We start from the raw sequence: 15,634 nt of genomic DNA, 5'->3' as shown, positions 1-15,634 counted from the left end.
GTCTTCGGCCTTGTCTCCAAAATTTCCTCTTCCAGGACTAATCTGCCCAAGATCTAGGGGCCCAGTCTCTGTTGCCTCTACTGGCTCAGAAACGCTAGGGTGGGGGTCAGACTCGGGTGCTTCTCCCTCCGGGGTGGCCTCCTTTTCAGCTGCTTGGGTCCTCCTTCCTACGAGAACGACCCTCTGGCTTTGAGTCAGTGTTCGGGTTCCCAAGGCCTTAGCTGCTTTCCTTTCCCTTTTCGACTTTCTACCATGTCTGGGAATGGAAAATAAATCTGGGGATATTTCAGAAAAAAATGAGGGCTGACAATCTACTATGGAGACCTCACTAACTTCAGGGTTCCCCTTTTCCTCCAATCCTCCTACTGGGAGTAAGTTTCTAAACCCTGGAAAGTCCATCCCTATGAGCACTGGGTATGGGAGTTTAGGGACTATACCTGCTGCTACCTCAGTAGTGTTCCCCTGAATTTCGAGTTTTACTGGGATGGTGGGGTAATAACCAACCTTCCCATGGACACATGTTATCCCCGTACGCTTAGCCCACAGCAACTGACTACACTTCACAAGCTTCCCCAAGACAAGCGTGATAGCACTCCTCAAATCAACCAGTGCTGTGGTCTCCACCCCATTTAGCTTTACTGGTCTGGTATACATATGTGGGGTTAGTGAGACCCCCACAAGGTGGATTAGGGAGCATGGGTCTGCCCAGTTCCCCAGGTTACACAGCATTGTCTCCTCAGCATTGGGACACTGTGCAGCTATATGTCCCCATTCCCCGCAGGCATAACATCTGTATGGAGCCCTAGGCATTCCCCGGTCTCTTGGTTTGGGCAGTCAAACCAAATGATCCTCTTCTCTCCCAGTTCTCTGACTCTTTGTGGCTTCTGGTGTGCCTTCAGCCCCTCTCTTTTTCCACCTGGGCTCCCCTGGTGGCCCCATCACTCGAGCTCTAGGGCTTAGCGCTGCTAGTTTAACCTGGGGTGCCTCTTCCTTAACTGGTCGGGTCAGCTCCCTCGCTGTCCTTCGCCTGTCTACCAGTGCAACAACCTCAACATAGGTAGAAGATTTGTTCTGGCTTACCCAGGTACGAAGGTCTGGCGGTAGTCCCCTCATGTATTAATTGATGCCCAGAACCTCTAGTATCTCTTCTGGACTCCGGGACTCCGTTCGCAACCACTTTCGTGTGAGATGGAAGAGGTCATACAATTGGGACCATGGGGTTTTATTTTCCTGGTATCTCCACTCATGATAGCACTGGGCCCGCTCTGCAGTCATTACCCCGGATCTGGCCAGGATCTCTGCTTTCAGGTGGGGGTAGTCTGCTGCAGCCTCTTCAGGCAGATCATAGTAAGCCTTCTGGGCCTCCCCACACAGGAATGGGGCAAGGATGCCAGACCACTGATCTCGAGGCCAGGCCTCCCGTAGGGCTGTCCTCTCAAAGGCCAGAAGGTATGCCTCTACATCATCTTCCTGTGTCATTTTCTGCAGCCAATGGCTGGCCCGTATGAACTGCGTCCTACCATGGCCGCGGTTCAGCTCTGTAAGGGTCTTTACCTGGTTTACCAGGTCTCGCAACATAGCTCGGTCTTGAGAAGCTTGGTCCATCAGCAGGCAATTAGTCTCTTGCTGCAGCCGCACTACCTCCTGTTGGGCAGCTGTCTGGACACGGGTAGCCTCCTGCTGGTCCGCCGTAGCTTGTATCAATGCCCACACTAAGTCTTCCATTGTGGTGAAAAAAAATAAACCCTCTAACTTTTTTTTTTTAAATCACCCTCCTTCTTCTGCCGAGCTGTGCACACCAGATCCCAGCTCTGACACCAATTGTGACAAAGTTCCTCCTCTACCTTGGTGGGTAATGCACTTATTAGCAGATTTGCTCACCTCAGTGATCTCCCCCACAGTCTGTATCAACTCCTCCTGTGTCTGATCAGGAGTTGGGAGTTTGTAGGGAACCCGGGCCCGCCTTCTACTCTGGGTTCAGGCCAGGGCCCAGTGGATTGGAGCTGTCTATAGTGCCTCTTGTAACAGCTGTGTGACAGCTACACCTCCCTGGGCTACTTCCCCAAGGCCTTCTCCAAACACCTTCTTTATCCTCACCACAGGACATTCCTCCTGGTGTCTGATAACACTTGTACTCCGTAGTCCTCCAGCAGCACACCCTCTCAGTCTCAGCTCCTTGTGCCACTTGCTCCCAGCTCCTCACACGCACTTCCTCTCATCTGGCTCCTTCCTCCCACCTGACTGGAGTGAGCTCCTTTTTAAACCCAGGTGCCCTGATTAGCCTGCCTTGATTGGCTGCAGGTGTTCTAATCAGCCTGTCTGCCTTAATTGGTTCTAGCCAGTTCCTGATTACTCTACTGCAGCCCCTGCTATGGTCACTGAGAGAACAGAAAACTACTCACCCAGTGACTAGTATAGATTGTTGCTGGGTTTTGTTTGTTTGTTTGTTTTGTTCTTTTTTAAGGAATAACTGTCAGCCCTTGTTCAGCCCTCTTCTGCTGGGGACAAACCTTCTTCGCATCTCCAGCCTAACTTTACTCATGGCCAGCTTATCCGCATTAGTCCTGTACCAGCATTTTCCTTTAGCATTAATAGTTCTCCTCTCTCCCTAGTGTTTATCTCCCTGATCTATTTATAGAAAGTGACCACATCTCCTCTCAGCTAGTGTTTTGCTCGGTTAAACACGCCAAATTATTTTAGAGTATATTAGAGAAAGAGAATCAGGATCATTTCCTCTGTCACTCTAATCCAGAGCAGTGCCCTTCTCCTGCCCTCCATAGGCAAAACATAATGTGCTGAGGAAGAAAATGTCCAACTGATCCACCGTGACCAAGTTTCTTCTCCTGGGATTCTCTGATGTTCAGGAGCTGCAGATTTTATACTTTGTGGCGTTTCTAGGGCTTTATCTGATAGCCCTGAAAGGGAATCTCCTTTTTATCATCCTTGTAGTGCTTGACCACCACCTTCACACCCCCGATATTTCTTCCTGATGAATCTGTCCATCTTGGACCTTGGATCCATCTCCCTCACTGTTCCCAACTCTGTGGCCAAATCCCTACTACTAATCAGGTCAATTTCTCATGGTGGATTAATTTCCCAAGTTTTCTCTTCATCTTCTTCACTGTGGTTGACTTTGCTTTTTTCACCATCATGGCATATGACTGATATATTGCCACCTGTCAACCACTGCACTATGAGATTATGATGAACAGAAGAGCTTGTTTTCCAAATAGCAAACAGTTTCTGGATCACTGCAATTCTTTCTACACTGCACACCGGGATCATGTTTCCACTAAACTTCTGTGGAGGCAACATGGTGGCTCAGTTCTACTATGGAATCCCCCAAGTACTCAAGCTGGCCTGTTCTGACCTGTACCTTGGTGAAACTGTGGTTATTTACTTTAACATATTCTTAGGGTTAAGCTGCTTTGGTTTTTATAATAGTGTCATATGTTCAGATCTTCAAAACAGTTCTGAGAATCCCTTCTGAGCAGGGTTGGCATAAAATCTTCTCCACCAGTCTTCTTTACCTCATTGTGATCTCCTTGTTATTTTGCAAGGCTGCTTTTGCTTACATGATGCACACCTCCCACTCTCCATCAGGTCTGGATCTTGTGGTGTGTGTGTTTTATTCCGTGGTGTCTCCTTTGATGAATCATAGAATATCAGGGTTGCAAGTGACATCAGGAGGTGATCTAGTCCAACTCCCTGCTCAAAGCAGGGCCAATCCCCAACTAAATCATCCCAACCAGGGCTTTGTCAAGTCTGACCTTAAAAACCTCTAAGGAAGGAGATTCCACCACCTCCCTATGTAACACATTCTAGTGCTTCACCACCCTCCTAGGAAATAGTGTTTCCTAATATCCAACCTAAACCTCCTCCACTGCAATTTGAGACCATTACTCCTTGTTCTGTCATCTCCTACCACTGAGAACAGTCTAGATCCATCCTCTTTGGAACCTCCTTTCAGATAGTTGAATGCAGCTATCAAATCATGCCTCATTCTTCTCTTCTGCAGACTAAATAATCCCAGTTCCCTCAGCCTATCCTCATAAATCATGTGCTCCAGCCTTCTAATCATTTTTGTTGCCCTCCGCTGGACTATTTACAAGTTTTCCACATCCTTCTTATAGTGTTGGGCCCAAAACTGGACACAGTACTCCAGATGAGGCCTCACCAATGTCAAATAGAGGGGAATGATCACGTCCCTCAATTTGCTGGCAATGCTCCTATTTATACAGCACAATAATCTGTTAGCCTTTTTGGCAACAAGAGCACACTGTTGACTCATATCCAGCTTCTCATCCACTATAACCCCTAGGTCCTTTTCTGTAGAACTGCCTGCCTAGCCACTCAGTTCCCAGTCTGTAGCCATGTGGTCTGATCATCTGCAGTGTAAGGAACAAGGAGATCAAAAGTGCCTTGGAGAGACCAAAAATAAAATTTCCAGATTTCTCTCATGACCATGGTTTCATTCTGTGTTTCCTCACAGATATAATCAAATGATGACATTATTGTCTCCATGGGAATGTGATGTGCAATCTTTTTTATACAAAATGTTGTGCTTACAGTGATAATAATCCAGACCAAATTCACTGAAGTCAGTAGAGTTACTCTACACTTACCCCAGTGTAAATCAGATAAGAATTGATTGACCAATCTAGCTATAAATGGCAGAAAAAATTAAAATGAAATAAAATAAAAAGCAAAATCTTTTGTTAACACAGAGTTAAGGTTTCCCAGTGATAGTTCAGATCCTTCCGGAATATTGTGTTGTACAGCAAAATTTATACTTTGGAAAGTCAAGAAATAGAGAGTTAATATACATGCTCATACTCTACAGGGAAACTTTGGCAAACCAGTAAAGTGCTTGAAACCACTATGGCTTATTGTTAAAGGGAGCCTAGTCAGCAAGCTGTAAATTGGCCATTCAGCAATCTCAGCTTGACCAAAGCAGGAGGGGAGGGGGCTTTGGGTGCCACAGAAAGGGCAGCTTGACCCCACATCCTTCCTTATAAGAACTGTGTTGAAGTTGTTGATACATGCATTTTAAAAGAGTCGGATATGCCCCAGGAATGTCTATTGAGGTCTCAAGGCTGCAAGTTCTGGAAAAAAAACACACCTGGTTATTCACTAATCAGAAGGAGCCTCTTGCTTGATCATTGAAACTGCTTACTTAACAAGGTTTCTTTAAAGGACATGTCATTCTATTACTAATGTATAAATAAGGGGACTCGTTTAGGGACTCTTCGGGACTGGTGTCTCCCTCCGGATGCATCTTCTGTTCCCCACTGGCAGACAGGCTGCCACTGTGCCGCTCGAGAGCCACACTCAGCTTCAGTAATTATTGAGGTTTGGAGGTGTTTTACTAATCTTGTTGTGGATGTATGTAAGTGCCTGAGACTGGTAAAGTTTAATTTTAAGTGAAAGCACTCTTGTGTTGTCTTGTTTGTACCAGCCATCTATTGGTGGCATGGCTGTCTCCCTGATTTATTTCCTGACATCTCCTCACACAGAGTAAAAGTTGCCGAGAGCTTTGGGTTAAAAGAACCCTGGGTAACAATACAATCTTAACTCTGCCGCCAGGAGCTGACAATAACCCCATGGAATTCTCTGTATTAAACTCTATCTGTATTCATTGTGTTAGCTGTAGCTGACTTGAATGGTGGAGGGAGAAGAGTGGTGTGTTTGTGATATGAGGAATTTTGGGGATTAGTTGAGAAGTGCTATAGAACTGTGTTTGTAATATGGGGAGATCTAGTCTCACCCCCGCACCACATGTGTGACCAAAGGGAATAGGTGCATGTGTCCCTTGAGGGTCCCGTCTGCATCATTTCAATACAGAATTGTGTAGGTCATGTCAGTAGCAGGGCCCTGGGGTCATCTTGTCAGTGGTGAGGGGGGATATGAGAGCAGACTGTGGGTTTAATGAGGGATAGGGGGAAGTACAGTTTAGGTGGTCTCCTCTGCGCAAGTGTGAAGGGGATGTAGTTAAATTGTACCAGTGTGGCATTCTGTGGGGGGAGCAGGCCCAGCGTTCAAGCATAGGACAAGCACAGGTACAGGGCTAATTTAAGAACATAAATTTAAATTATATTTGGCAGTCTTTAAGACTTTTGCTATCAGGTCAACTAAACATCTAGAGTCTATCTTTTTTTATCAAAAAAAATTTAAAAAAAAAAATTGGGCTTTCATAGAATTCCCCAAAATCTACAGTTGTTCATGTTTTGGCAGGTGACAAACAAACATTTTCAGCTAAAATGTGCAGAAAACTGATTTTTTTCTGCCTAAATCCACCCCCAAAAAACAGGGGTTTTCAGTTCTGCTATGTATGGTGACAAGGTTCCTCCTCTATCTTGGTGGGTCCTGTGCTTGTAGGCAGATTTGCTTGCCTTGCAGATTCACCCTGTGGGTCAAGAAATAGCCCAGAGACCTTCCCCTCTGGTAGAAGCCACAGTCCAGGTCAATTCCTCCTGTGTTTAATCAGGAGTTGGGAGGTTTGGGGGGAACCCGTGCCCACCCTCTACTCTGAGTTCCAGCCCAGGCCCCTGGGGACTGCAGCTGTCTAGAGTGCCTCCCGGTACAGTTGCATGACAGCTACAATTCCCTGGACTACTTCCCTATAGCCTCCTTCCAAAACCTTCTTTATCCTTACCACTGGACCTTCCTCCTGATGTCTGATAACAATTATATTTCTCAGTCCTCCACCAGTATCCCTACTCACTCTCAGCTTCTTGCACGCCTCTTGCTCCCAGTTCCTCACACTCATACTTCTCCTCTGGCTCCCCCTGGCCTGACTGGAGTGAGCCCTTTTGTAGCACCAGAGGGGTCTTAATTAGAGTCAGGTGCTTAACTGCCTCACCTGACTCTTAGCAGGTTAATTGAAGTCAGGTGTTCTCATTGGCCTGGAGCAGCCCCTGCTCTGGTCACTCAGGGAATAGAAAACTACTTCTCCAGTGGCCAGTATATCTCCTTTCTACTCCTCTGCTGTTGCAGCCTCTATTCTGGTTCCTCTTGGATATATTATTACATTTTTGGTTGCACTTTTCCCCTCACTTGTTCATCTATGCTCTCCCCATCCATGGCCCCACAAAGTCGCAGGACATCCTTGTCAACCTCCTCCTAGTTCTGGTCAAAAGGGCCATTTACAACACCAGTGAGAGGAGGCTGGCCAACCGGATTTCCTATAATTGTGGGGCCTATTTCCGCTCCTCCGTCCGTTCACGCATCCAAGCAGAGTTCCTCTGGGCAGTGTCCACTGGCTCCCTTGATGCCTTCGAGGAGCAGTGGGCATTGTCCAGGGTTCTCTGCTCGGTGCCCCCATCAGGTTCCCTTCATTTAGCCCTGTGACCTCACTCCCATTCCTGTTATTTGATTGATTATCCCCCACAATTATTTGGTATCACAGACCTGTGGATCCTCCTCTTAGGCTGTGGGGAGATCCTTTAGCAGTAGGAGGACCCGTCCACTCCCTAGATACCAACAGGACTACTCTGCTGTTCCCAACTGGCCTGGGTCTATCACAGTATTTGAGGATACTTGAGATGTTCTGTGAAAATTTGATTAATTGAGAACACAATTTTCCTTTGAAAACAATATAAGCAGAAAATTTATGATCACCCTTAATTTAAAATAGAGCTTTAAGAAAGGCTAGGTAACGCAAATATTATCAATAATACAATCATTTCAAACCCACACGCCCTACTGCATCCATATTTATTTCTGTTTCAGAAGGGTAGCTGCCAAATAGTAAAACTGAGTAAGCAGGAAAGCTGGTAGCCCGCAGAATTTGTTTTGTAGACTAGTGCCTTTAAATTCAGAGTGAGAGCTGAACCAAGCAACCAAAACCTATCTATCCTGACATGGAGAACAGGTGGACTTCAAGAAGATCAAGAATAGGAGACCTTGTGTCCAAATGGCAGCCAGTACCTAGATCAGTGGGGTTCTCTGAACTGCAAACTGGAAACACGTTTGCAATAATCTTCTGTGAAACAATTAAATGGGTCGGTTCTGTGAAATCCCCCAGCTCCTCAGACCTACTTGCTATGACTCATATCTCAGTGAAACTGGGGCTATTGCATTTAGTGTGTACTTTGCCTTAAGCTGCTTTCTTTTTATAATTGTGTCCAAATCCCTCAGGGACCTTTAAAATTCTAAAGCCTGTTTTCAGTATCTTGTTAGTTTGGTCCTTAATTGAGAGCCCTGGAGAACTAAATCCTTCTTTTCACCTATAAAGCAAATGCACTTGTCCAAGACAGTGTGTCTGACAGCTAACCCGGAGGTGTCATGTCTAGGGAGAAGACAGGAGGTTGGTCTAATACCAGAGCTATGATTTTCTAAGAGTCCTGAGATGTTAAACACAAGTTCCCAAGGAATCCTTTAACTCTGTTAGGCCCTACTCCAGAAGGGAGCCACACAGGGCCGGTGCAGCCATTAGGCAAACTAGGAGGCTGCCTAAGGCGCCAAGATTTGAGGGCTCCAAAAAGTGGTTCCCAAAATGTCTGGTATGCTCACCCAGTGCTGCGGCTTTGATCAGCTCTGGCCGGCCGGGAAGTGATGTCATTCCTCCCCTGGCAGCCGGGGGTGCTGCGCTGCTCCCTGCTGCTCCGGCTCTGCTGCAGGCTCCGCCCCTGATCAGCCCCACCCCCACTCCCCTGAGCTCTGCTGCAGGGCTGGGCCTGCACTCACCAGCGGGGGGAATTGCAGAGACCTTTGTCCTATCCGGGCCACCGGGGAGTGGTTCCCCCCTGCCCTGCCCACAGCCAGCCCCACACCCCCTGCTCTGCCCGCAGCCAGCCCCTGCTGCACCCTCTCCCCTGCCTCCAGCCAGCCCCACACCCCCTGTCTCCACCCAGTCCCACACACTCCTACCTCCACCCAGCCTCACACGCCCTGTCCTCACACAGCGCCTGCTGCACACCCCCTGCCCTGCCTCCCTCGAGCCCCACACTGCCCTGCCTCCAGGCAGCCCCACACCCCCTGCGCTGCCTCCAGCCAACACCACAGCCCCTGCCCTGCCTCCAGCCAGCCCCACACTCTCTGTCTCCAGTGAGCCCCACACCTCCTGCCCTGCCCACAGCCAGACCCGCACCCCCTGTCTTCAGCCAGCCCCTGCTACACTCCCCACCTGCCCGCAGCCAGCCCCACACCTCCTGCCCTGCCTCCAGCCCCAGACCACCTGTCTCCAGCCAACCCCTTCTGCACCCCGATGCCTGGTTATTCATTTATTTTCATTAAATATGTAGACTAACTAATAAAATTAATAAATTTTCAAACCAAAGTTGTATTAATTCTAATGAACAATGCCATATTATTCAGTATTTATCTTTGAAAGTTTATAATCGATGCTCTGGGGGGCGGGGTGGGGTGGGGTACACAAGCTGCAAGTTTTGCCTAGGGCGCAGAGTATCCTTACACCAGCCATGGAGCCACAATGTTCACTGTTGGACAATATACCAACCACCAGTGCCTCTGGGACAAAATGCAGGAGATTCAGTTTGTTGGAACACATTTCTGGTAGTGGAGGTATCTAGGAAGCTGTGCAGAAGCTGTTCCACAGGGGTGAGCATGATGGGTTGAGGTAGATGGCCATTCATATGGCTTTAAACTGGGTAATCTCCTTTTGTGTGGCTTGTTCCCTGTCTGGTACTGAAAGAAAACCAGATGTGGTTTTGTCCAGTATCACGGACTAGGGAGGAATGCATGGTCACACTGGTGGATGGGGCCACAGCTTTCCCAGAAGTACTAGAAAGTCCGGTACTCTGGGAATGCAACAGTGGCCAACCTAGTTGGGGGCAGAGTTGGGCAACATTTTTCCAAGCCATTGGCAGATTGTTTAACTCAGCTAAAAACATAGCAGCATCTGTCACGAACAGGTTGAGAAACCATTTCCCAATGACAAGTTACTTTGACCAGCTCTACCAACCTGAGCTGAGAGCAACACACACACACCTGCCCATGCCGTGCATCTTCCGTCTCCAGGGTGGAGAGGGACAAGAAATGGGCATATCTGAGATTATCTGGGAATAAACCTGTCCCTTCTCTCACTAGGGAGTCCCTCCTGTCTTAGGTCTCACTCCCGCTACTGTTCTGCAGTAGCTTGGTAGGCAACATCAGCCTCTGATTAGTGCAGGAATAAGGTCCTCTTAAGTTGTTAAGCCACTTGCATGTATGTGAGGATCACCATATAATCTAGGCTTTGAAACCCGGGGATTCAAACAGAAACATTTAGGGCCCAAAGTAGGGGCTTCCACAGCTTGAGCTGAACAGCCAGGCTGCCTGACAGCCACTGGAACAGCCTCCTATCCTCTAGGAGGGGCATAGAGGGGCCTCATAACACACACTGCCCATGGATGGGGTTTATACAGTGACATTGCACAATTACACGGGTCAAGGGCTCCATCTGAGCTTGAGTCACCTCCCTCAGCCAGGAAGACAGTGCCTCACAGAAAGCTGTACAAATGCAAAGTTATGTACTCTACTCATGTATATTCTCTGTGTGGCCACTTCTCCTCTCCCCCGTTCCTGCACATCCATAAAGTCACAGAGTCATAGAGTTCAAGGCCAGAAGGGATGACCAGATCATCTAGTCTGATCTGCTGTACTCCACTACCACCCACACACCAAACCCAACAACTGAAATTAGACCAAAGTATTGCAGCCCTCAGGATATTAGACAGTTCTGTGCAACCGGCAGAGAATAGGAGAGACTGAGGTGCACCAGTGCCTGAGGCCCCCACAATGGCAGGGAAATGATTGAGATACACGCAGAAAATATAGGCAAGTTATCCGCACCACATGTTGGAGAGGAAAGCGACCCCCCCTAGGTCCCTGCCAATCTGACTGGAGAGAAAATTCCTTCCTGACCACCACATGATGATCAGTTAGACCCTGAGCATGTGGGCAAGAACCAGCCAGATAAACACCCAAGAGAGAGATAATGGCTCAGTGCCACCTCAGAGCCCTGGCACATCCCACCCAATGTTCTATCTCCAGCTAGGGCTGCCCTGATGCTACAGAGATTGAAAGGAAAAAAAATCTCCCAGAATACACAGCAGGGGGGAATCCCTTCCTGATCCCTGCCTGTGGCCATACGAAACCCTGAAGCATGAACTTTTAGAAACATAAGACATATGCTGCAAGTGAGACCCAGGGTTGCTGAGCCCTGCCCTCTGCCATCACAAGCAGCTCCATCATACAATCCCACTCAGACATGTGTCCAGCTATCTCTTAAAATGAATTTGGTCACTTGCCCCCCGCCCTACCCAACTTATATTTGGAGGCTGCTCCAGACCCTTGCCCCACTAGTGGTTAGAAACCTCCTTGTAATTTCTAGCCAGTCTCCCCATCACTCATATGCCGAATGTACATGTAAGCCCCACTGACATAGTCTGGCTCCTTGTCCCCATTTAATGGTTAGGTCATGAATGGTGATTTATAAGACAGTGGACCCAGTTGCTAGCTGGTGGCAATGGATATACAGCTCCATTGGAAGCAGTAGCTCAGATCCACAGATGTTGCAAATCGCTTTAGGGACACCAAAGTCAAGGGAACTACACTGATGTGTTGAGGATCTACCCCAAATGTCTTCTCTCACCTACCCCAGTCTTACACCAGTCTGACTCCTCTGATTCCAACAAAGCCATTCCTGATTTATACACACAAACAAGACAACTCCCATCATTGTTTTCACTGGTCATGGAATGAGTGCAAGTGACCAACCAATGTAACAGGTAGTTTTGACACGGAATGAAAGTCTGATTCCTTTTACGCACATAATTTAGACCCATTTAACTCCACAACTGGCCCAGGTTTTCTACTGGTGTAAATCTCCCCAGCAGCAGTGACATCAGCAAAGTTAATCTGGATTTGCATTGGTGCAACTGATATCAGAATCAGACCTGGTTGTGTGCAATCTGTGTGGTCATGGAAATCACTGACATTAATGAACAGATACTAAGTAAGCAAACTTTTATTAGCTAAAGACAGAAATGAATTCTTGGTGAATTACCTACACCCAGTCAATCTCCTCAGGGCAGCTTTGATCTCCTTGTTCCTCATGCTGTAGATAATTGGATTCATGATTGGTGGCAATACAGAATAGAGAACAGCCATCACAAGATCCAGAGCAGATGGGGAGCTGGAGGTGGGTTTCAGGTACGCAAAGCTAGAAATGCAAACAAACAAGGAGACCACAATGAGGTGAGGGAGGCAGGTGGAGAAGGCTTTATGCCGGCCTTGCTCAGAGGGGATTCTCAACACTGATTTGAAGATCTGAACATATGACACAGTGATAAAAATAAAGCAGCCTAAGAACAAACATATACCAAAAGCAATAACCCTAACTTCAGTCAGATATGAGTCAGAGCAGGTGAGCTTGAGTAGCTGGGGGATTTCACAGAAGAACTGATCCACCATGTTGCGTTCACAGAAGGTCAATGCAAACGTGTTCCCAGTGTGTAGCACAGAGTAGAGAATCCCACTGATCCACGCACCAGCTGCCATTTGGACACAAGCTCTGCTGTTCATTATTGTCTCATAGTGCAGTGGTTGGCAGATGGCGACATATCGGTCATACGCCATGATGGTGAGAAGAGAAAAATCTGCTTCCAACAAAAAGATGAGGAAAAAGACTTGGGCAACACATCCAGCATAGGAAATGGACTTGGTGTTCATGAGGGAGTTGGCCATGGATTTGGGGACATTCACAGAGATAGAGCCAAGGTCTAGGAGAGACAGATTCATCAGGAAGAAGTACATGGGAGTGTGAAGGTGGTGGTCGAAGACTATAACCATGAAGATAAGAAGATTCCCCACCAGAGCTGCAAGGTAAATCACTAGAAACACAACAAAGTGCAAAATCTGCAGTTCCCTAACTTCAGAGAATCCCAGGAGAAGGAACTCGGTCACAGTAGTTCGGTTGGACATTTTCTTTCTCAGGACATCGTGTGATGTCTGTGGAGGGAGGGAAGAGAGCAAGGGACAGCATTAGATCAGTAGAAATAACTCTCTTTTTGTGAAGACTACCTTAATTTCCTTAAGTCAGACCCTTAGCTTGTGAAGATTGGTGTAATATGGGAATGAGGATGGGGAAAACAGCCCCAGTGACTCCAGTGGAGTTACTCCTGATTTACACTGGGGTGAGAGAAAATAGAATCAGCTCAATGGACTCCAGTGCAGTTACTCCTGATTTACACCAGGGTGATGGAGAGGAGAAACAGAAACAATTGCTTTTGAGGTTTTTGTGTACTTCTGTTACCCAGAGGTAGGCGAACTCTGGATAACAGTGTATAAATGTTACTATCCTCAGTTTATCGAGGGGAACTGGGGATCTGGCTGGCCATATTCTGCTGTCAGGGGCACTGCTGCAAATGTGGGGTAGTTTCACTGCATGCCATGGAATTACTTCCACTTTATACTGCTCTAAACTGGAGCTGCATCTCACATGGAGGTGACTCAACCCAGTCATAATTATATGGTAAACTCGAGTTAGGAATACAGCCTAGGAGCTTTGATGCCCCGGCTGCCATTATAGCCAGATTTCCATGCTCGCTGTGAGAGACAGATATACGGCTCCCCTCCGGCTTCTCTAAGCACTCAACAGAACCCCTTCCCAGACCTTGGAAGAGAATCCAGGAGTCCCCCCCAGTTTGCTCCCTGCACTAACTCTGTAAATCCAACACTCCTCTCAGAGCTGGAAATACAGGCCAGGAGTTCTGGCTCTACCCACTGGACTCAACTCCCTCCCAGAGTTGGGAACACAAGTGATGTGTCATGACTCCCAGTCCCCTCCTCTAACGACTGCATCAGACTGTATCTCATCCTCTGTCCCAGTGACTCTCCATTGCCATTAGCAATGACTGCTGTGAGTGAAAATGGAGAGTCACTGGGCTAACGAACGCTAGTGAGAATGATTCTCCAGCGTGGTACTTGGGTCACTCACCTGAAGATTTGAACATATGACACAATGATAAAAATAAAGCATAACACTCACCTGGTGTACGGTTAACACCCTAATCACTCAGCTTCAAGTTACAAGGGGTGCCTGCCCCAGAGTCCTTATGATAGTCAGAAATAGAACCCCCAGTTATGGTTCCTCTCCTCTCCACCTTGGACTGAATTTACGTCCAGAGCCACACATAAAACTCAGGAGGCCTGGCTCTCTGTCCCTGCTTCTCTTACCCACTAGACCCCAATCTCTTTCCAGAATTGGGGGTAGACCCAGGAGTCAAGGCTCCTAGTCACCACTACTCACATCCACTTGACTCAACTGCCCTTGCTGCAATTTAATAGACAGAAGTAACAATAAACTAAGAACTAGACACAAATTGATAGATAGATAGATTAACAAACTAATTGAGAGACACAAGTAAGAAAAGAACAGATAGAGTGTGAGAGAAACACAGAACTAAAAAAAACTAACAGTTAGCTAGAGAAGTAAAAATAAACTAATTGAGAGAGAAAAGTACAAAGAGACAGACAAACAACAGTAACAACAAACTAATGTATACAGAGAGAAAGATATCAATGAGCTGATAGTGTTTGTCACAGTTTTCGGATTACTTTAATGTAAACTCCTTAATCCATTCTAAAAAATATGTGTGTCAATTTCATCAATTTTCCCACTCCCAGTAGAAGGAAACTGAGGCACAGATATTCTGCCCTCTCTTTCCTAAGGTAAGTTCTTTGGACTGCCTCAGTTTCCCATGCCAAAATTGAGATAAGAGTGAAACTATGAAAAAAAAATCTATTATCACTTACAATTTCATCCTTAAAGTGCCACTGTGTAACTCCCAAATATATTTAATTGCAAGAGCAAACTTATGGTGCTAGTCAATGTGGAATCTTCCCAGACTGAGATGTCTTTTCTCCTCCAGCTACACACTGCAATTGGTCTCCCCCTCTCTCTCGAGCCCCTTGCAAACTGCTCTATCCACCAATCTCTCTGTCTAATGATCTTATCACTGTACTATGAGAGGCTGTTGCCCCAACACACTGAGTCTGAGCTGCTGGAAATACACTAAGATCTGTGCTGTCTGCAGATGAGCTGCGTGTCAAAAAGACTGGTGCTGCAGGAAGGTGATTTATCCATGTCTGTTTTCTAAGGGCTTGTGAGACTCACTGCCTGAAGCCCTCAACAGCCCACAGGCAACAATTAATTTCTCTTGCTCTCTACTTCCCTGAAGAGTTTCCAGAAACTAAAATAATCACAATTACAATGAGGCAGCAGGGTCTAGAAGAAAGATTGTGAGGCAAACACTGCAGGCATATAGGACTGTATTCCAGACACCTGGCATCAATTCCTAGCCCTGCCACTGACCTGCTGTGTTATCTTGGGAAAATCAGTCCTTGGGGCTGTCTTTCCCTTTCACCTTTTGACTGTCCCTAAGGTGGAGACTGTGTCTTGCCTAATAAAATGGGCCTCTTATATCAGATAATTAATGAATTAATGAAATAATTAATTATTAAAAAGCTAAGGTTCAGCATGTCCTGAGATCTGATCCCAACTATTCCTCTGACTTTGTTCAGGCCCTTCACAGCTCCATTCCTCAATTGTCATCCCTACAATGGGGATAAGAATTACAACTTGGAGTATTTGGAATAGTTACAACATCTACCAACGTGATCTATGCCA

General features: G+C 46.9%; 1 protein-coding gene across 1 annotated transcript; it reads right to left on the bottom strand.

Annotated features, from left to right (window-relative positions):
• Positions 1-12,006: 12,006 nt before the first annotated feature.
• On the bottom strand, positions 12,007-12,927 carry LOC115639651 (olfactory receptor 14A16-like). Its single transcript, XM_030542616.1, has one exon. The coding sequence runs from the start codon at positions 12,925-12,927 to the stop codon at positions 12,007-12,009; it is 921 nt and encodes a 306-aa protein (XP_030398476.1).
• Between the last annotated feature and the right edge of the window lie 2,707 nt (positions 12,928-15,634).

Source organism: Gopherus evgoodei, unplaced genomic scaffold (genome assembly GCF_007399415.2).
Source record: "Gopherus evgoodei ecotype Sinaloan lineage unplaced genomic scaffold, rGopEvg1_v1.p scaffold_100_arrow_ctg1, whole genome shotgun sequence".
In the NCBI taxonomy this organism is placed as follows: domain Eukaryota; kingdom Metazoa; phylum Chordata; order Testudines; family Testudinidae; genus Gopherus; species Gopherus evgoodei.
Note: the sequence above shows the minus strand (reverse complement) of the source record. Positions and strands in the feature narration are given on the sequence as shown.

Bases quoted from the DNA above. Each gene is read 5' to 3' on its own strand.
- LOC115639651 (XM_030542616.1), bottom strand. From the start codon at position 12,927: ATGTCCAACCGAACTACTGTGACCGAGTTCCTTCTCCTGGGATTCTCT.